At 40.8% G+C, this 19,299-nt stretch overlaps 1 protein-coding gene across 1 annotated transcript in view; it reads right to left on the bottom strand.

Annotated features, from left to right (window-relative positions):
- Positions 1-2,302: 2,302 nt before the first annotated feature.
- CNTNAP2 (contactin associated protein 2) overlaps positions 2,303-19,299 on the bottom strand; it is a 1,865,599-nt gene continuing 1,848,602 nt past the window's right edge. The window contains exons 23-24 of the mRNA XM_012768220.3: positions 12,330-12,410; positions 2,303-7,455 (exon numbers count right to left, since the gene is read on the bottom strand). Of these exons, the coding sequence (XP_012623674.2) occupies positions 7,256-7,455; positions 12,330-12,410 (281 nt within the window). The 3' untranslated portion in view covers positions 2,303-7,255. The remainder of the gene's footprint in view (positions 7,456-12,329; positions 12,411-19,299) is intronic.

The raw sequence follows: 19,299 nt of genomic DNA, 5'->3' as shown, positions 1-19,299 counted from the left end.
AAGACTTGGCAAAAATATCCATTTACTTACTGTCCCAGGAGATTTATTTACTTACCGTATCTCCGGAGGATGAAATAAAACGAGTGGAAAGATCACGGAAACATGAGCAGAAAAGGAAACTGCTCGTGTTTTTGCCTTTCCTGGCAAAACTGCTTCGCGCTCTGGTCCCTTGTAGCAGGCTGGGTGTGTTAGTGAGGGAGAGGGGCTTGCTGGTAGAAAGGAATTTTCAGGTGTAGGCATTATTTTGCACAGTTTTTACTGAATTTATGGTTTTTAGAGACACCAAGCAAAGGTGAGCACATGCTAATGGTTACTCACATAACATTAAAAGAGTTGGCTTTCACATATAGGTTCATTTGGAGGACACAACCCCGTTTCAAAATATAATTATCTTCTCTTTTCTGTGCTCTGTTAAGTCTATCATGCCATGTCATAACTAACAAAGTGTAACTTTAGGTAGGATTTTCTTCAATGTACCTCTCCCGTAACCTCCTCTCCTACCCTCTTCTGCCGCCCTTCCCCTGTTCATCTAACAAATACAGTCGTCCCTCAGTGTCCACAGGGGATTATTCCAGACTCCCTGCGGACACCAAAATCCATGGATGCTCAAGTCCCTTCTATCGAATGGTGTAGTATTTGCATATAACTTATGCACGTCCTTCCATTTAAATTATCTCGATTGCTTATAATACCTAATGCGACATAAATGCTAAGTAAATAGTTGTTACACAGAAGGTTCCCAAATTATGATGGCTCAACTTTATGATGGTGTAAAAGAGATAGTATTCAGTCACTCAACTTATTATGGGGCCCTGTCCAGATAAACCTATGGTAAGCTGAAAACATAAGTCGAAACTTTCTCTTACAATGTTTTTAATTTATGATGAATCCAAAGGGAAACGTAATCCTAGTGTAAGCCAAGGAGCACCTATACTGTGGTTTTGATTTACATTTTTTTGTTGTAGTGTTAATGGTAATTTTTTTTTTTTTTTTTACTACTTTTGATCCAAAGTTGGCTGAATCCACGCATGCAGAACATGAGGATGTGAAGGGCCGATTGCCTCAACTTGTGCAAAATAAAGTCGCCGTCCTACTGGAGCTCACCGATCTCCGTGCATACGCAGGGTTTCCGTCAGCGGGACTGGGAAGGGAACGAAGCGGGTTGTGGCACAGAAGCTTTTATTAGAGATGTTAAGCCCTACCCTTGCCCGCTCAGCCTTTTACAATTTGCTTGTTTTGAACTTTTAGGGTGCTGACTCTCTTTTCTCAAGGGACTTTATGACATCCCCTCTGCTCCTCCTGGGTCACCATCGCGAAGCAGAGTCATGACCCATAAGCTTAGTGCTCCCTGCGGTGTCAACATACCACACCGCTATTGATCAGCCTCGGGGTGCTGAGGAACAGAGAAGGTGAGCTTTTAACAGGAATTCACACTTACTGGGCGTCCATTTAAATGCCTTGCAGCGAATTGATTAAAAAGGGAATGGCTTCCCAATGGTAACAGAAGACCAGAGCTTAGCTCTGAAAGCACACAGAGTGCATTTAGGAAGATCCGCCCCTCCCCATGCGTTCTAAGTCCCTGTGGTCTAAGTTCTCTGGCCGAGGTCCATGTGCCCATCATGCAGTGGGCTTGTTCCAAATAAAGGTCAGAGTCTATTCTGGGGAATCACTTAACTTTAACCACATTTTATCAAGCTGTGCGTAAATTAATCCAAGTCAATATCCATTAGGCTACTTTAAGAGACACTCCTTCTCCTTTTAGGGGAGGATAGGTGGCAAGAGAAGGTTAACCATGGATGTATCCAAATAAGACTTGTCTTTGAGGAGCGACTATACATCCACAGCTTTGGAAAGATTACATTCTCAACGGACTTCAGTACTTGCTGGAACTTACTTTGACTGCAGGTTGAAAACTGCTTCTCAGAGAAACACGTGGTACAAAACAAGAAGAATCGATTTTACGATAATTAAAACTATTTTGAATTTTTTATTTATCAATCTGGCTTCTAATATAATTTTAGTTCAATGAAAGACATTCACAAATAATATTAGGCATACGTACATAATTTCCTTCTTTCATTCTAGTTTACATGCTGTTGCTTTTAGAGAGTGAAATTTTGTGTTATTCCACAGGGATGGAATCCTAATCGACTTAACAGGAGGAATATTCAGCCCAGCTTTTCACAGCGCTAACCTCTGCAGTCACCATGCTCACTTCAAAAAAAAAAACCTGATAAAAGTTAGATTTAGTAACCTCTAGAACTGTTTCTTGGCCTACTTCGGAGGAACCTCCATATTTTCACAGCCATCTCAGAACCCAGCAGTTACCGTAAATAACCTGAGACTCGGACACGGTACAGACCGTCTCGGCAGACCTGTACTTACAGCACAGTCTCATCTGGAAAATAGACTTGCAAATGCATGTTGCGTGTTAACACGTGTGTGCCCTGCCAGTCTTTGCTCAATGGGAGATAACAAACCGATTTTTCAGCATGATTTCCCCATTTCGTTGACAATGAATTTTAATATACCACTCACGTGAAAAAAAAAAATGCTGCCGTGAAAGAAATGCACTTTGCAGCTTCCAACATTACCATGCGGGGTGCATGTAGGGTGGGCGCAGAGCCACCAGGTCACATGGAAATGTCACATTTCTATTCTGTGTTGGCATCTTTTAGCCAGGCTAGTCACACGGGTACGGTGAGCTATCAGTCGCGTCCAGGTGGGAATTCAGGGCTTCGTGCGCAGAACATGCTAACTGCTCTATCCTTTGGCTATGTTGCGTCTCCCAGCGGCGACAGGTCAGCTCGCTGGCGGTCACCTGATTAATAACCTAGTAGCAGTCGAGCAGGGCTCTGTGCGTCTCCACGTTCCTGGGCATGGTCATGTCTGTTTCTTTTGATGCGACTTTCAACCACAAGGCCGAGAGCAGGTCTCCCACTAGGCTTCCTCGACTTTGGCCTTTCTACCTGGGTTTCAAGGTACTCTACAGTCAAGAATCAATGGCACCTCACAGTTGTCTTATGAAGTAGGTAAAACAGCTCCATCTTAAATACGGGGCAAAGAGGGACAGAAGTTCAGGGACTTGACCGAGGTCACGTAGCGAGGCAGGCAGAGAGAAAGGACTACAGGACTCTGCCAGCTGACTCAGGATCCTCTCCCACCAAAACGTCACTTAAGCAGCAGCACGCATTGGTTTTGAGCTCAGCTCAGCTGGGCACGTTATTTTATTGTTTCTCACCTATTTCAGGATCAGGTGGTCCTACTGGGACTAGCAACTTAAGATCTATTTTTGGCTTGCTGACTTGAATTCAATTTAATAATTGCTGCCTTTCTTTTTGAAAATGGCTTCATAGGATGATAAAAAAAAAAATAGAGGTTCAAACCAGGTGTTAATTGTTTGGAGGCATGAGCCATAAAGAGACCATTAAGATACTCACACTGTAAGAGAAGGATATGGCGAGGAGAAGAGGAAGAAGTGGAAGGACAGAAAAGAACAGATCCCAGTACAGAAGAAGTTTCTTCTTGACAGGAACTGAACGCTTGCATTTTCATATCCAACAGCCGTTCGCTTTTTCCTGGGGTGCTTTCTATGGCTTGTGTCTCTGGGTCCATCCCTCAGCCTGCTCCTGGGGACTGCTCAACACATATTCAACAATAACATTTAAGATCCACTCTTTGCTCCTGCCAATGCTTTCTCTTGTGCCTCTGAATTCCTGCTCCTGTTAATACAGGATGCTCGTTTGTCAAACGCAGGGCAACGGAAAATCTCCTAACAAAGGCACTCTAAACTCTTGTTCCCAGCTCTTCAAAAAACACTTCCATCTAACAAGTTCCCTTTTTTGAGCAGTTGGTTGAAAGCCACAAGGGGAAATATATTCTTAAACATTAAGAAGGGCCAGAGAATAATTTAACAATAAAATAACTTTTTCTATCTCCTGGGCTAGCTTCCTCGAGCTCTAGGGAATGTGCTGTTTTGAGTGCTTAGAATAGCACTAATTTTTCATTCATTCAAAGTCTTCTACTCCTAGCTTCTCACAACATAGATGTTTGCTTTATACACAGAAGATGTTTCCTGCACAAACAACTCTAAATCAGCCATCAACTTTCCCTGAAACTTTAAACAACCTCTTGTTTCTGTTGTTTCCTTTTTTGTCTATTGGTATCACATTTAAAGAGGCTACCACTAGGCCTATTTGTGCTTGATTGATAACGTATTGGGATTAATAAAATGTCAAGATTTTGTGGGATGCGAATGACAAAGCAAGATTAGGCACCGAGTTTGGGACTTAATGTCGTGGCTATGGAGGATGCATTGTGCTAAGCTGCCAAGGGAGGGAGTTGGAGAAAAGATTTATTTTCTTTTTTCACATGAACAGCTTATTTACCATTTAAAATATACGGGATATGGCTGTTATAAACAGATGCAGGAATTTTTGTTAAACTCATAATCCTAGGGAGAGGCCACGATTTCCAGCACTTATTTGTCCTTAAGGTACTTAATACCTTATCTACCTTTTTGTGTCCTGTCTGATGGCCACACTGTGACCCCCTTAGGAAAAGGGTCATTGTTGTCGTGTTTCTCTATGTCTTAACTGATGGTAATATGGGAAAAGCCACTGAGCCCTGCAGGAATTCCAGTGCCCTACGTTCGAAAATTTGGTGAGAGAAGGGTTTGATCTTATTTTTCACCTTTTGTGGCAGGAAGGAGGAAAGAAGAAAGGGAAGAGAAAGGATGACAGCATTTTGTTATCAGGAGCTGCTTTGGGCGGTTCTAATCTTAGTCATTTTGGGAAGAAAGGAAAAGTGCTGAGACAAAGCAGAAAGAATAAAGCTATTGCGGGAACTGCAAGAAATAAATTTCCACCTGGCATTATTTGTTAAGTGCAAAAGTAATACCTGTAAAATAGGCCGAAAAATCTGAAACACTTCTAAAAAAACACAATGTTTAAAATTTGCTTTTTCAGTTTGACAATACACAAACCAACCCTTAATCGTAGTCATCTTGGTTAAATAAAACAGCCTTGGATTTCACCATGTCATTTGTAAATATTACATTGTTCTGATATTTAGTCATATTAAATGCTTTCCAATTTTAAGTGCATCGTATAGAAGAATGATCAAGACCTTTCTAAATGAAGGGTGTTTGTGATCGGGCCTGTGGTCCGCTAGCAGCTGTGGAAGGGCATTGGGGACCTTTTGTTCTGTTGCCTTAACTTGGAGTTAGCTTGTCCACTGTCTTAATCAGAACGTATTACGAATTGCGTAATGTGCCATTGTGATTCTAGATCAGGCATCCTCAAACTACGGCCCGCCTAGCACATTTATCCGGCCCTCCGGGTGTTTTTGCCACCGCTGCCTGTCCTGCTTAGCAGCCGACTCGTCCCGGGCCCACAGTGCGCACTCTCTAACGGTCTGAGGGACAGTGAACTGGTCCCCTCTGTTTAAAAAGTTTGAGGACCCCTGCTCTAGATCATGCTTTCCATTACCCAGGGATGGAGGCCCTCCAGTGATGAGACACACTGAGAATCTTGAAGAGTGTGTATGTACAACCCTAACAAAGTAGAACTTCGATTTTATTGAGCCAAGACATCAGAAAAATAGCAACCATACCTTTTAAACTTCACCCTACCCACCCTCCAGGAGGAGAAGGAAAGTGTGATCATATGCAATTCCTCAAAATGTTGGCATCTAAAGATTTTTTTTTTAAAGAGTACTTATTAAGTCCAAGAGGCCTGAAGTATAATGATCATAAATGGTAGTCATTCTAGAAATAACTTGTGTAATTAAAACACATTCTTAAAAATTTTGATATTCCAATAGGGAGTATTGTCCCCATTTGTTTACAGTCTATTTTTAAATAAAATCAATGAGTTTAGTCCGGGCAACAGAGTGAGACTCCGTCTCAAAAATAAAATAAAATCAACAAGTTATTTGTTGAAATAAGTTGGTCAAGGTTTCCGATTAAACTAAGAAATGTGATTAAGTAGACTCATTCATTCTCTGAGAAGCAACCATCAGTTACCAGGTTTGTCATGAACGTGAGGTTCAAGTGTGTCTGTCATGGAAGTTCTCCGAATCACGGCCGTGTGTCTGTTTTGAATGGAACACCACGTGGGGTAGTTGACTTAAAACATGGCAGTGTTTTCCATATGATTCCAGAGTAATAGCAGTAACAACTCGGCTTTATTGTATTGTGTCCAGCCAGAGGACACTGTCTGCTAGGATTTTGTCACAGGGGTGTAAAAACCAGAGATTTAAAGCAAAATGTGAAGAGCAACCTAATTTATGCATTCGCTAGAAATTTTGCTACAACTCTAAAAGAAACAGAGCAAACAAATCATAACATCTGGCTCTAATTCCCCACTGAGGCGCTTATACACATATAAATCCAATATTTTGCAGGTAAAGCAGGAAAAGTTGTTTTCTAACAGCTGGTCACCATGGTATTGTAGCTGATAGTTACAGATATTAAATAGGTCTAAGACTATGTACATGGAACAATATCATCTTGCAGAATTCAATGAAAAATAAAACCAACAGCCCCAATACAATAAGCTCCTTTCCCTGCTTCTTTCACACTTCTCTCCAGTCGTGTTGATTCTGTGGTCACACAACAGGCGCCAGACCCTCTTCCTTCCACCGCTGGTGTCCGCAGGGACCCTCAGGACTGGCGTAGATTCAAAACTCTTTGAAAACTGGCAAATCATTGGTTCTCTTTGCCCCTTTCTTTCCTTTTCCGATTTATAGGACATCAAAAGAAATATTATATGAACACAAACTAGTTACTACAACAGCCCCTTAAAAGCCGACTCTAAGCAAAAGGAAGAGAATGTTGGGGGCCGCACGGATGCGCGTTGGCTTTTCTCAAGGCAAAAATATCCACGTTCTAAGGGCTCTTAAAAATGTAGAAAACTTGCCCTGTTACCACGGGTTTTTAGAACACCTCTAAATCACACACAAAATAAGACAGATATTACCTACAAATTTTAACCGTTGCTTAAACTCTAAAAGCATTTTTTGTATTGTTTTGTTTTGATACAGAAGGGGAAACTCAGCTATAAAGAAATAGTAAAAAGTATTTTTTTTTTGTGGTGCTCAGTCTCAAGAAGATTCTGTCGCTCGCCTCCCCCAACTTGTGCTAGATATTTTTTAAGGATGTGCTCAGAGTGTGAAGCAGGGTGCTTATTGTCCCTTTCCCTCCTTCCCTAGGACTTCCCTCCTCCCCATCCCACAGCCAGATAGCCACCACCCCTCAGATGAGCCACTCCTTTTTGCTTTCGTCAATGGTCTCTGTGAAGTTGGGGTCGTTGTTCATGATGGCGGCGTCCGCGCTCTCGGCCGACTCTGCTCCCTTCGCCTCGTTGGTGTGGTAGGTGCCCTTGTGACGAAACATGTACCGGATGAGGAAGACCAAGGTGCAGAGGATGGTGAAGATCACCACGGCAATGACCCCTGGCGGAGACAGGAGAAGCCCTAGAGTTAAACAAATCCTGTATACCCCCCCAACACTTTTCCCCCTACTGCACCGTAGTTCCCTCAAACATTACCCTTTCCCCTGTAAAACACACACTGCAAAACAACAATAAAGAGAACAAAGTTGAAGACTTCTGCTTTTGTCCATGCACGGGTAACAAGAACAACAGGAGTAACTTGTCTTCCAGCCAAGAGTAACTAAAATACAGGGGGAAACTCATGAAACGACTGTTTTTTGGACATTGGGCAATAGGCAGAGCAGAACCACGGTATCTGAGAAGAGAGATGAATCCTACACATTTTCCCTGGTCTTCTCACTGGCAGCAATTTCCAGACAGCAGTGCAGGAAGGAGCAGCTCCTTGAATTGAAGAAAACAAGCAGTCTCCCTGAATTGAAGGGTAAGGGAGACACATACACGCACACACAGTGCTATGCATAGGAAGAACTCTCATAATCTGCACAGATTGGAATCTGTGCTGGATCAGTCCTGAATACTGATACATGCATGTATAGGATGAAATTCCACAAGGCTGGGCAAAGAGAACTGATGCAGGAGCTGTAAGCAGAACAATTTCCAGAGCTCACAGAGGGCTGGGAGATGTTTATGCTCTAGCCAACCACAGTGGGGAGACCTCATTAAACAAGCAGGATACTTAGTATGGGCTACAGGAGGATGGTGCTGAGGATGCCTTGCTAAACTAGGCCTAAAGTCTACTCTAAATCTGCCCTTACAAAGCTTTGGAAAAGACTAAAAAATACCAAGCTGCAATGAACTTAATTGTCTGCCAAAACAAACATCAGTGATTTATTAAAGAAAGACAATATAACTCAAAAACTCAGTGTAACAATGTTTAGCATCCAATAAAACATTACCAAGCATGAAAAGAAAAAAAGGTAGAAAAATATCATTCAACCAGGAGAAAAAAAAATCAATTAGAAGATACAGAAATGGCAGAGATCATGGAATTAGCAGATAAGGACGTTACAACAGCTAGTACAAATATGCATGGGGATTTAAAGTAAAACATGATCATAATGAGAAAATGCAAGTTATAAAATGAAACAAAGTGGAACTTGAGGTAAAATGCAATATCTGAAAGAAAAAGCGCTGGTTAAAATAGAGATTAGATAGAAGTATAATTGATTTAAACATTCCAATTAAGCAGAGAGACAATAGATAAGGAGCCAACTGTATGATGTCTACAAGAAAAAACTTTAAATATGAAGAAACAGGTCAAAAGTAAAAGGGTAGAAAAAGACATACTATGCAAACACTAATCATAAGCAAGCTAGAACAGCTATATTAATGAGACAAAGTTCAAGGTTATTAGTAAATAAGGAACATTTCATGATGACAAAGGGTCAACTCTTCAAGACAGTGATTCCAAATGTATATACACCTAATAGAACCACAAAGTAGATGAAGCAAAAACTGACAGAAATGGAAGAATTATTCCAATTCACAATTACAGTTGGAGATTAACACTTTTCTATCAGTAATTGATAGAACAAATTGAACAGAAAAATCAGTAGGACTTTAGAAGACCTGAACAATACTATTAACAAACTTGACCTAAGGAAATACCAATCCTCCAAATTTTTTTTTTTTTTTTTTTTAGACAGAGTCTCAACTCTGTTGTCTGACACTATGGCACTCTAACCTGGACTAGCTCACAGCAACCTCAAACTCCTGGGCTCAGGCAATCCTTCTGCCTCAGCCCCGAGTAGCTGGGACTACAGGCATGTGCCACCATGCCCAGCTAATTTTTTCTATATATTTTTAGTTGGCCAATTAATTTCTTTCTATTTTAGTAGAGACAGGGTCTTGCTCTTGCTCAGGGTAGTTTTGAACTCCTGACCTTGAGCGATCCTCCCGCCTTGGCCACCCAGAGTGCTAGGATTACAGGCATGAGCCACCGCTCCCGGCCCAAATATTTCTTAAAATAGAGGAAGAGGAAACACTATTCAAGTCATTTTATGAGACCAGCATTATCCTGATACTAACCCCAGACAAAAACATGACAAGACTATGGAGCTATATTCTTCCTTAGTAGAATGTTAGCAAATCAAACCCAGTAATATGTAAAAATGATAATATATTTAATATTATGATGAAATGATGCAAGGCATCATGATGCATAGGAATCTAAGGTTAGTTTAACATTCAAAATAAAGCAATGCAATTTACCACATTAAACAAAAGGAGGAAAACTATATGATCCTCTCAAAAGACGTGGAAAAAGCTTTTGGAAAACTTCCAACACCCATTCATCATAAAGCTTTCAGTAAACTATGAATAGAAGGAAACTTTCTCAACCTGATAAAGCTAATATCCCTCTTAATAGTGAAAGACTAAGCACATTTCCCCTACCCTATGGAACAATGCAAGATTGTCAAATCTCAACACTTTTATTCACCTTTGCACTGGAAGTCCTAACCAGTGCAATAAAGCAAAAATAAAAAGTATAGAGATTGGGAATAAAGCAAAAACCTCTTTTCTCAGAAGACATGCTCATCTATGTAGAAAATTATAAGGAATATACCAAAAAAAGTTACTAAAACTAACAGAAAATTTAGCAAGGTCACAGAATACAAGGTTAATATATATAAATTTGAGATATATATATATATCTCAATTGTACTTTTATCTACCAGCAAGAAACACTTAGAAAATGAAAGCAATAAAATAACACCATTTATAATTGCACAAGTTGAACAGAGTTGTTCAAGACTTTGCACTGAAAACCATAACACCTTGCTGAGAAAAATTAAGGAAGACCTAAATAAAGGTGTGGATACACCATGTTTAGAGATAGAAGTACTAAATGTTAAGATGTTCAATTTATGAGCTTGGTGCAGTAGTGTGACTAGTTTGGAAAACTGGCAATTTCTTACAAAGTTAAATGTCTACTTTCTAGAACACCCAGCAATTGTACTTCTAGGAATTACCAAAGAAAAACTAAAACTTATATTCACACAATACTGGTATAAGAATTTCATAGCAACTTTATTTATAATGGCTCAGATCTGGAAACTAAACCAAATATCTATCAACATGTCAGTGGATAAAACAAATTATAGTATATCCATCCAATGGAATACAACTGGACAATGAAAATATATGCATTATTATTACATGCAGCAATGTGGATAGGTCTCAAAAAACATGGTGCTGAGAAGGCACTATATACTATATGATTCCAGTTATATGAAACTCTAAAAAAGAGGCAAAACTAACCTAATGGTGACAAGAAGCAAGTCAGACGTTGCCTTGGTTGGGACTGGGGCAGGGGACAACAGAGAGACACAAGAAAGCTTTTTAGGGTGATAGAAATGCTCTCTATCTTGCAGTGGTATGGGTGTATGAGCTTGGGAAAGTGATTGCCCTATTACACTTAAAGGTACATATTAAAGTTTATTTATAAAAAGAAAAAAAAAAAGCCAGTGAGGATTTGGACCTTAATGTGATTTAAGAACCATTCTGAATGTATTCTAATTTTATAGTCATATGTGTTTCTTAGAAAGGAGTTGTGTACTTTCTTCCTGCAGAAAAGCAGCTTACTGGCTAAGCCATGTTGGTTGGCCGAGTTTAAAATCCTCGAAGTGTTTACAATATTAGCCACACTCAGAAAGGCAGGAAACATCTTTGTGGAATAGGACTGAGGAGCAGGGAGAGAAGAACATTATGGTGACAGGGCTACCAATAGTGTGACTCAACGTGAAGGACCATCATCCTAGGAGAATCCAATTATTCTGTAGCCATCCATGGCAAGAAGAAAAGACTGGAATATTTTAGATGCTTTGACTTATTTCAGAGTATTATGGAGGTACAAATGTTTTGGTTCTGTGAGTTTGGTTCTGTACAGTTTGAGTGAAAGTTGTAAATGTGCCCATCCCCCAGACAGTGTGCATTTGTACCCATTAGGTGTGAATTTACCCATCCCCCCCCCCCCCCCCCCCCCCGCCTCCCTCTTGGCTTGATTTCCATTGAGGTTTACTACCATATGTGCACATGAGTGTTGATCATTTAGTTCCAATTTAATAGTGAGTACATACGGTGTTTGTTTTTCCAGCTTTGGCTTATTAATTTTCTGATAATTTTTATTAAGATAACTATAACCAGACTGGTATATTCCTTCCCATGTTCATAGTGAGCTACCCTGGACCATTTGGATACAAGAGGGTGAGAGTGAAAAAAAATCAGAGGAGATAAAGAAATGCCCTAGCTACGGTCACTGCTACCTACTTACATGTCCTGATTCTGTCTAGCTCACTATTACCATTCTTCCTCCTTTTTTTTTTCTTTTCTTCAAAAACAAGCCAGCATTAAGAATTAGCCAGGTTACATTTACTACAGTTTCTCCATATCATCCTTCAAAATCTATGTCCTATTTATTTATTTTTTGAGACAGAGTCTTGCTTTGTTGCCCATGCTAGAGTGAGTGCCGTGGCGTCAGCCTAGCTCACAGCAACCTCAATCTCCTGGGCTCAAGCAATCCTCCTGCCTCAGCCTCCCGAGTAGCTGGGACTACAGGCATGCACCACCACGCCCGGCTAATTTATATATATATTTGTTGGCCAATTAATTTCTTTCTGTTTAGAGACGGGGTCTCGCTCCTGCTCAGGCTGGTTTCGAACTCCTGACCTCGAGCAATCTGCCCGCCTCGGCTTCCCAGAGTGCTAGGATTACAGGCGTAAGCCACCACGCCCGGCCCATGTCCTATTTAAATGGCGAAATGAACAATGTTAAAATCTAGACAATGTTTGCTTTTTCTAGACTACTATTTAACTGAGAATTATTACTTTCCACCGGTGAGCAGCCGCACGAAAGCCTGTCCTACACATCACCTACCTCCAATGATGGCCGAGTTCCTGTTGACTCCATTTCGTATAGCTTGGCCTTGTCCCGGGTTGTAGGGAAAATCTGCACTGGCTGTACAGAAAGAGAAAGAAAGGAAGAGTCAAGTGTACCATTGAGCCCAAATAACTAGGTACCTGTTTCTTCATACAACTCTTCCACACTTCCAGTTTTCCCAATTGAAATCTCCCTTTCAGATGGGCTCATCTTGCTATTTTTCCCCCCCAAATCACAGCAACCTCCATTCCTGTTTCTGCTGTTCCTCTTTTCACAGCGAAATATATAAAACACTGTCACTCCCCTGGAGGAACATCAGAGAATACTAAGAACTACCTGGGCTGACCTGCTCCGGTTCCCTGGACAGACAAGCTTGCGTATTACAACACGTTTCCTTGCATCTACCTCCCATCCACTTTTATCCCACTCACATCTGGTGGCATTGAATGTATTTTTAGATGAGCTTTTTACAGTGACAGAAATAAAAAGTTCAAAAAGGAATCATTTCTTTAAACTGATATTTTAATGGCTGTAACAAAACACTGTACACTTCAGGAATTTGTAAGGAGGTAATATTTCATAATAGTTAAGAATTATTAACTGCCTAATCAATTTTCTATGTCTTTCCCTATTGCAAAAATTCAGAATCAGTTGTATTAAATGTTTCTCAAGAAAGAACAAATTTTAAACCCAAGAAAGGCACATAGATCCTGAAGTCTTTCTGTAGGTTGGCAGAGTATCTGATCGTGTACATAAGCCGATTCAGGAACTATTTCACATGTATCTGGGCTTCTGTTGGAGAAGGTAAGGTAAAATCTTCCGACAGAAGTAGCTTTTCCTGGAGCAGATCACCTTGGTCTAAAGCAGAGCCATGGCTACAGGATGGCATGAATTAAAACATTAGGTCATTTAATTGTCTTGTCATTGTCAGGATATTGTCATTTCTTGTCTCCTTTTTGATAAGCACAGAAACCTGACTTTTTCTCTCCCTGTACCCCAATCCCATATCCTGACATTCTTTAAAAAAAAAATGAACCTTCAAATTATATTAAGTATAGTGACAAAACGTTACAGTGGTAACTTATTATTTTATTGTGTGATATTCATGACACTATGAAACGGTTTGCTTTTCTGTTGCTGGTAGCCTTTTTCTCTCAGCCCCAAAGCCTGCCTCACCGCAGGCATCCTTGGCCACAAAACTGCAGATGCTTAGAGATATTGGCAGGCCTCTCCCGGGTTCCCTTGAGGTGACTGATAGAAACAGTAGTGGCAAGTGTTGAAGGAGTGCAAGAAATGACCTGAAACGGCCCAAGAAGAATGATAAGTGCTAGAGAACATTTAAAAATATCCGGATTGCCTTTGGTGTAAGACCAAATTTAAAGGCACGAGGAAGAAGGCCCCCCTTGGGCTGAATTTCTCTCCTGCCCCTTCCCTTACCGGGTCACTTCTCTATAGGCACATGGATTCCTGATGCTGCAGGTTCACCTGCCTTTGTTTACCCCTTTAGCACTCTGTCTGGACATCTGGTTTACCACCTTCCCTTTCCTTGTCCATCAAATGAAGTACATTTCATTCCTGAAAGTGTACTCAGCCACCTCAGATTGAGTGGCCAGTCCTTTAAAGGCAGAGCCCAGTCTAATGTATGTTTGCATTTCTAGTGACCAGGAATGCAGTAGCGAAGGCTAAATGGAGGCTTGTTAACTGGTATAAGTAGAACCCGTCTATCAAGAGGGGTATAAACACTATATAGCTTCTTCTAATAATAAAGTCTTCCATGCAGGTATAATTTTGAAAGTCAGCTGTCCCCTCTCAACTAAATCCTTGAAGTGAGGCAGCATTCTTATTCTTCCCAACAAAGAATGAACATATTGAATATAGAAAAGATAACTAATGATTTCTGTAGTTATTATTAGAAGACAAGCAGCAGAAAATGCTCGGGTCAACAAACTCTTACGAAAATCAGGGCAAAATTCTTCTTTTTGAGCATTCCGATTTTCATGGCTTTAATAATAACCTAAGCCTGGCTGTCCCAATGCACGTGAGTTCTCACTCCCTCAAGGCAAAGCCATTTAATCTGGCAATCAGAGCAATTGCTGTTTTGATAGATATATTTTATCGCAACCATCATTTTCCCTGGGTACCAACATCCTTTTGGAAATGCATGCCGAGGACAACAGACACAACTGGGACGTGGACAATGAACCTTATCCACGCACATGCTCTGTCCTACCACTAACACTGGCTTACTGCCCGGCTTGCTGGGAGAGCTGAGCAATTTTAGTGGTGCTGTAGTATCAGGGAACCTGTATTTTGGAAAACATTGTTAAGTAGGTCCAAATTTAGAGTGTTAATTCAAAATAGATATTAATAGTCAAGACCAGAGTGGCATCAAATAAGCAAGACGATATTTAATACACTTTTCCTCTGGATCCTCAAATGACACTAACATGATAATAACCAAAACGTGGTGCCATCCTAGCTCTGATTTAGCTTCTCATACAAGCACATGTATTGCCCTTGCACATGTCCTTCTTGTTTGTCTGGTCATTCCCATCATTACATTCATAGATCATGTTTCCACTGGACCATCCGGGGACTAGCTCCCCTCCCCCCCTCCTCTACCCAGCACAGGCCGGGAGGGAAGGACATGCTGCAGAAGAATGGGCGGTGGGAGAGTCTTCTCCCAGGAGCACGCTTAGCAACAGCCTGGCCGAGGCTTCGGAGCCCATCACATGTGCACTATGACGCTTCTCACCCACAGAGAGGGCAAATATACTGTAGGCCCTGACACATTCACACGTGGTCACATTCACACTTTAACACACAGACGTTCTTCCTTTCCATTGTCTTCCATACGGGAAGCAATCTGAGAGTTCACTACTGGTGCATGTTCCTTTTTCCTTCTTCCATCTTCAGAAAGACAAAAAGGAAATAAACACACTTGGTGAGTGAGTAGCTAGGGAGAAGAGGGAATAAAAGTTTTTTTTTTTAAACTATAGAAGATAAATCCAGTGGTTGCAGTTATTTACTAAGTTTCAAGATATGTAAAATCGTAGACTTTAGGCTCAGAAACCATTTGCAAATAAAACATCTTTAAGTGCCTATAAAAATAAATCGCAATTGTCTAACATAAAACCCCCTACGATGAAAGGCGCTAGAAGCTTCAGGTTATCATGTATTAGAGACAAAAAAAAATCAGATAATATCTGACATCTCCTGGAGAAAATGTCTCCATGGCAACCACCGGAACCTCAGCATCTAAAGTGAGAATTTGAGACACTTCAACAAATTGCAGCTATTAATTATAATTTAAATTGCAATACTGTTTTTGCAGCAGGGTCTGTGCATGCCCTGTTCTTTCCAGCTTCTTTATTTCAATTTTCTTTTCAAATCTGAGTTAAATGGCAAAAAATGATTTTTCTTAAAGAATTTGTTTTAGCCATTCATTATTGACTGATATTTTGGAAACAGATATGAAAACAAATGGTTTATCAACTAAGATGCTGAAGAACATTGTTTTGTTTTCAGAGGATCCTGCTATTCAGTTTTAGGAGGCAGAGAATTCTCAAGGTCAGCAGGTTTTTATGTAGGAAGAACAATGTGGGGCCCATGTTCACCAATCCCCGAGTCTCACATTTCTACCTCTACCCTTCACTTCAGTTTGTAAAGAAGACTGGCCAGCCAGAATTTCTGATTTTACATGGGAAAGAACTTATGAATTTCTGGCTTCTGGCTTGTGAAGTTAAATAAGTCTTCCATTTCCAGCTTCTTAAAGGAGAGAGGAAGTGGAAGCTGCGTGATTGTCCGAGATCCAGGGACCAAAGAGGTTAATTGGATAGAAAGAAACAGAACAAATTTGTCATCATCTGTGATGTGTCATGATTTTTAAATAATACCAATTTTTATATGAAAGTACTAAATGAGCAATTGATTTTACTATATTCCCACTTCCCATTAGTCTCCTAGCTAACTTCTGAATTGCCTCAATTGTCTTCAGGAGGAAGACTTGGCTAATGCTCCCAGACTAGGCTGACTTTGCATTCTTTGGTCTGGTTAACTACAAATAGGTATTTTAGTTGGAAATACCTTATTAACAAACACTCAGGTTTGTATTTCATGAAATAAATGCTAAGGTTTATGGTGTCCATTTTCATGTTAGACAAATATGTCTTATTTCTCTGGTGGGCAAATTGTTCCCTCTTTGATGTTTAGTTGCAATCGTTTATAAATCAATTGTCAAAGTTATTGTTGGATAATATCATGGGTGCTTGCAGAGTATAGACTGTTACAGCTGGCTTTTACAGATTATCTAGTCCCACAACCTCTCTCTACAGCTGAAATGCAGAATGGATGGGGATTACGGCACAGCCACGTGGTTGGTAGACGGCTAGAATCACTAGAATAAGGACAAGGTCTTTGGACTCCTCATTGAGGACTGTCCACGCATCTTGTTGTAGTTCTCAAGATGAGCCTTGAAAGCCTGGATCAGAGAGTACGCAGGAGGATGTGCTCAGGTTATATGCAAGCTCTACATCATTTTACGTAAGGGACTCGAGCATCCTGTGGGTTATGGTATCCGAGGGGGTCCCGGGACCCATCCCCCCTCAGCCCCCATACCAAGGAAGGACTATACTCCATTTACTAACATTGTCAGATTCCCCTTTGTTGAGTTTTGTCACTTTTCCCTCTCTGTCCCAGGGTGTCTTATCAATTCATGTTGACGCTAACGGGAGTGCAGGAGTGAAGAAGCTTCAAATCTGGGGGAATATGATGAGTTTGGGAATTTCCATTGAAACCCTGTCTGAGGGAAAACACTGTTTTTCTCTCTCCTGTTGCATGGTTTCCAGACTGCACCCGGCAGCAGTGGCAGGACTCCCTCGTAAGGGGTGGTCAACTTCCCACACAAACAGCCGTGGATGTCAGGGATAAACGGGACCCTGTACTCGCATAACTGGTAGGTTCTCTGGCCTTGGCAAAGTGACTGTGCCTCTTTAGGCTTTTTCTTCCTCCTTACACCCCAATTCTAATGTGCCTTTTAGGGAGAGCAGATCAATCGATTGCCGAGTGCTCTGCTTCAGAGCTTTCGAACACTAAGGTGCATGCACATCACCTGGGATCTTGCTCACATGCAGGTTTTGACTGAGTTGGTCTGGGGTGGGGGCCTGGGAGCCTGCATTTCTAACATTGCATTCAACACAGACCTCACTTGGAGTGCATGTCTCCAGCTGTTCGTATGTGTGTGTGTTTTAATTTATTGTGGTGCCTGAGAGGGAACAGATGATTCTTTCCGAGAACCTTTTTTAACCCCTCTTCCTTGAGTGAATCATTTGTGTGAGTTTAATGATTTGCCTGCTAGAATGTGCTACAGGTTGATTCCTCTAAGTTCTATTTCTTTTTAGTGTTGCAAAAGCTGTAATAGGACCACCACTTTGACTTCTGATTATAATTCTTTAGTATTTCGAACGTAGGGGCAAGTCTATTGCTAATCAATATTAGGAGCCATTTAAGAAGAAACAGCCAAAGAGTTAATAAGTGGTTATCTTATCTTAGATTTGTCCTTGGATAACTCCCCTGGATAAAAAAATAAAAATCAAGTTGGTTCTCTACAGCAAGTATAACAGGAAGGGAAAATATCGTGATGCTGGAAGTTAGGTTTTTGATGATATCGATGCATTCAAAGGCATATATAAGAGAACAGATGTATTTTAAAAAAATACTGTGAGGTTGATTTTTCCTGGAGTTTATTGATTTGTTTTTGGAAAAAAATTGTTTCCTTGCTGCTGGGTCTTGCATGAGCAGGGGTTGTGCAGTGACAGAACATACCGGCTCAGGATAGAAAGCCCGAGGCCATGTAAGATTATGTCATGTCAAATATCCTGAAGTTCTAGAGGAGTGCCTCTGTGGCTTTATGAAATCCTGTGTCACAGATGTGGATGTTCACCAAGCCGTGTGAACACACCTGCTGTACAAGTGTCTCACCCAATAACATTTGTGGTTTTCTTATCAGCGAAAGCAGTATTAGCAAGAATTGGTTGTTTACTGAATCACAGAAATAGCCTCAATTTCTAAAGAGGGTGGTGGAGAAATTATGACAGTAAGAAGAGAAAAGCAACCACTAATTGAAGTAAAAAAAAAAAATGGATATTTTTAAGGACATTCTGATGTAGTTCACCTCTCCTCACACACAGTGGTCAGGGATTGGCTCAGTGCATAAGACGAAAGTCTTCAGGTGACCCTGGACCGATTGTCTTCATATTTCTGCTCAGAAACATCCACTGGGCCTTAGGTAAGTTTCAGTAAAGGCTTTGGACTTGCAGGATTTATGGATCCAGAGCTCAGTGGGAAAAAAAATCATTTTTATTACCTAAGATCTAATCAAGAGATGAGCTTCATTTGTGAGACTATTTGGGCACACGACGCCATTTTAGGAACCAGATAAGGGTGATGGATTTCCTTTTACTCCCTCTATGGAAGTTTCTAGTATATTCAAAGGCCATAATTTGACTGTGGATGGGTCTTTTCAAGAGGACTGGATATTACCGATTTGCTTTTGTCATGTGTCTTTCAAGAGACTACAGTGAATAATGAAATGCATTTTGAAACATTTAATCTTCTGCCATAACCTCTATCTCGACTTCAGAAAATGTCATCTTCGGTTTTAGACGACAAATATGCTCCTGCACTGTGGACTGGCTCTGCCCACATCTATGGGATGTCTATGTTGCAACTGCTGCTTCATCCAAACGTGAGGCTGACCCTTTCTGAGCTTACGTGTTCACACACGAGTGTGTAGAGGAGGGTTGCTGAGAGCACAGTGGAGAGCATCCGGGTCATAGGCTGCTGAGCCAATTCTGGCTCCACTGTGTCATCTATCAGAAGGGGAGAGTGAGCAGACCTAAAGTGCTTTTAAAAGTTAATTCTGCACATATTTTAAGTATTTTATCAATGCCAAGTTGGGATCTCAGTT

This window comes from Microcebus murinus, chromosome 9, assembly GCF_040939455.1.
Source record: "Microcebus murinus isolate Inina chromosome 9, M.murinus_Inina_mat1.0, whole genome shotgun sequence".
In the NCBI taxonomy this organism is placed as follows: domain Eukaryota; kingdom Metazoa; phylum Chordata; class Mammalia; order Primates; family Cheirogaleidae; genus Microcebus; species Microcebus murinus.
Note: the sequence above shows the minus strand (reverse complement) of the source record. Positions and strands in the feature narration are given on the sequence as shown.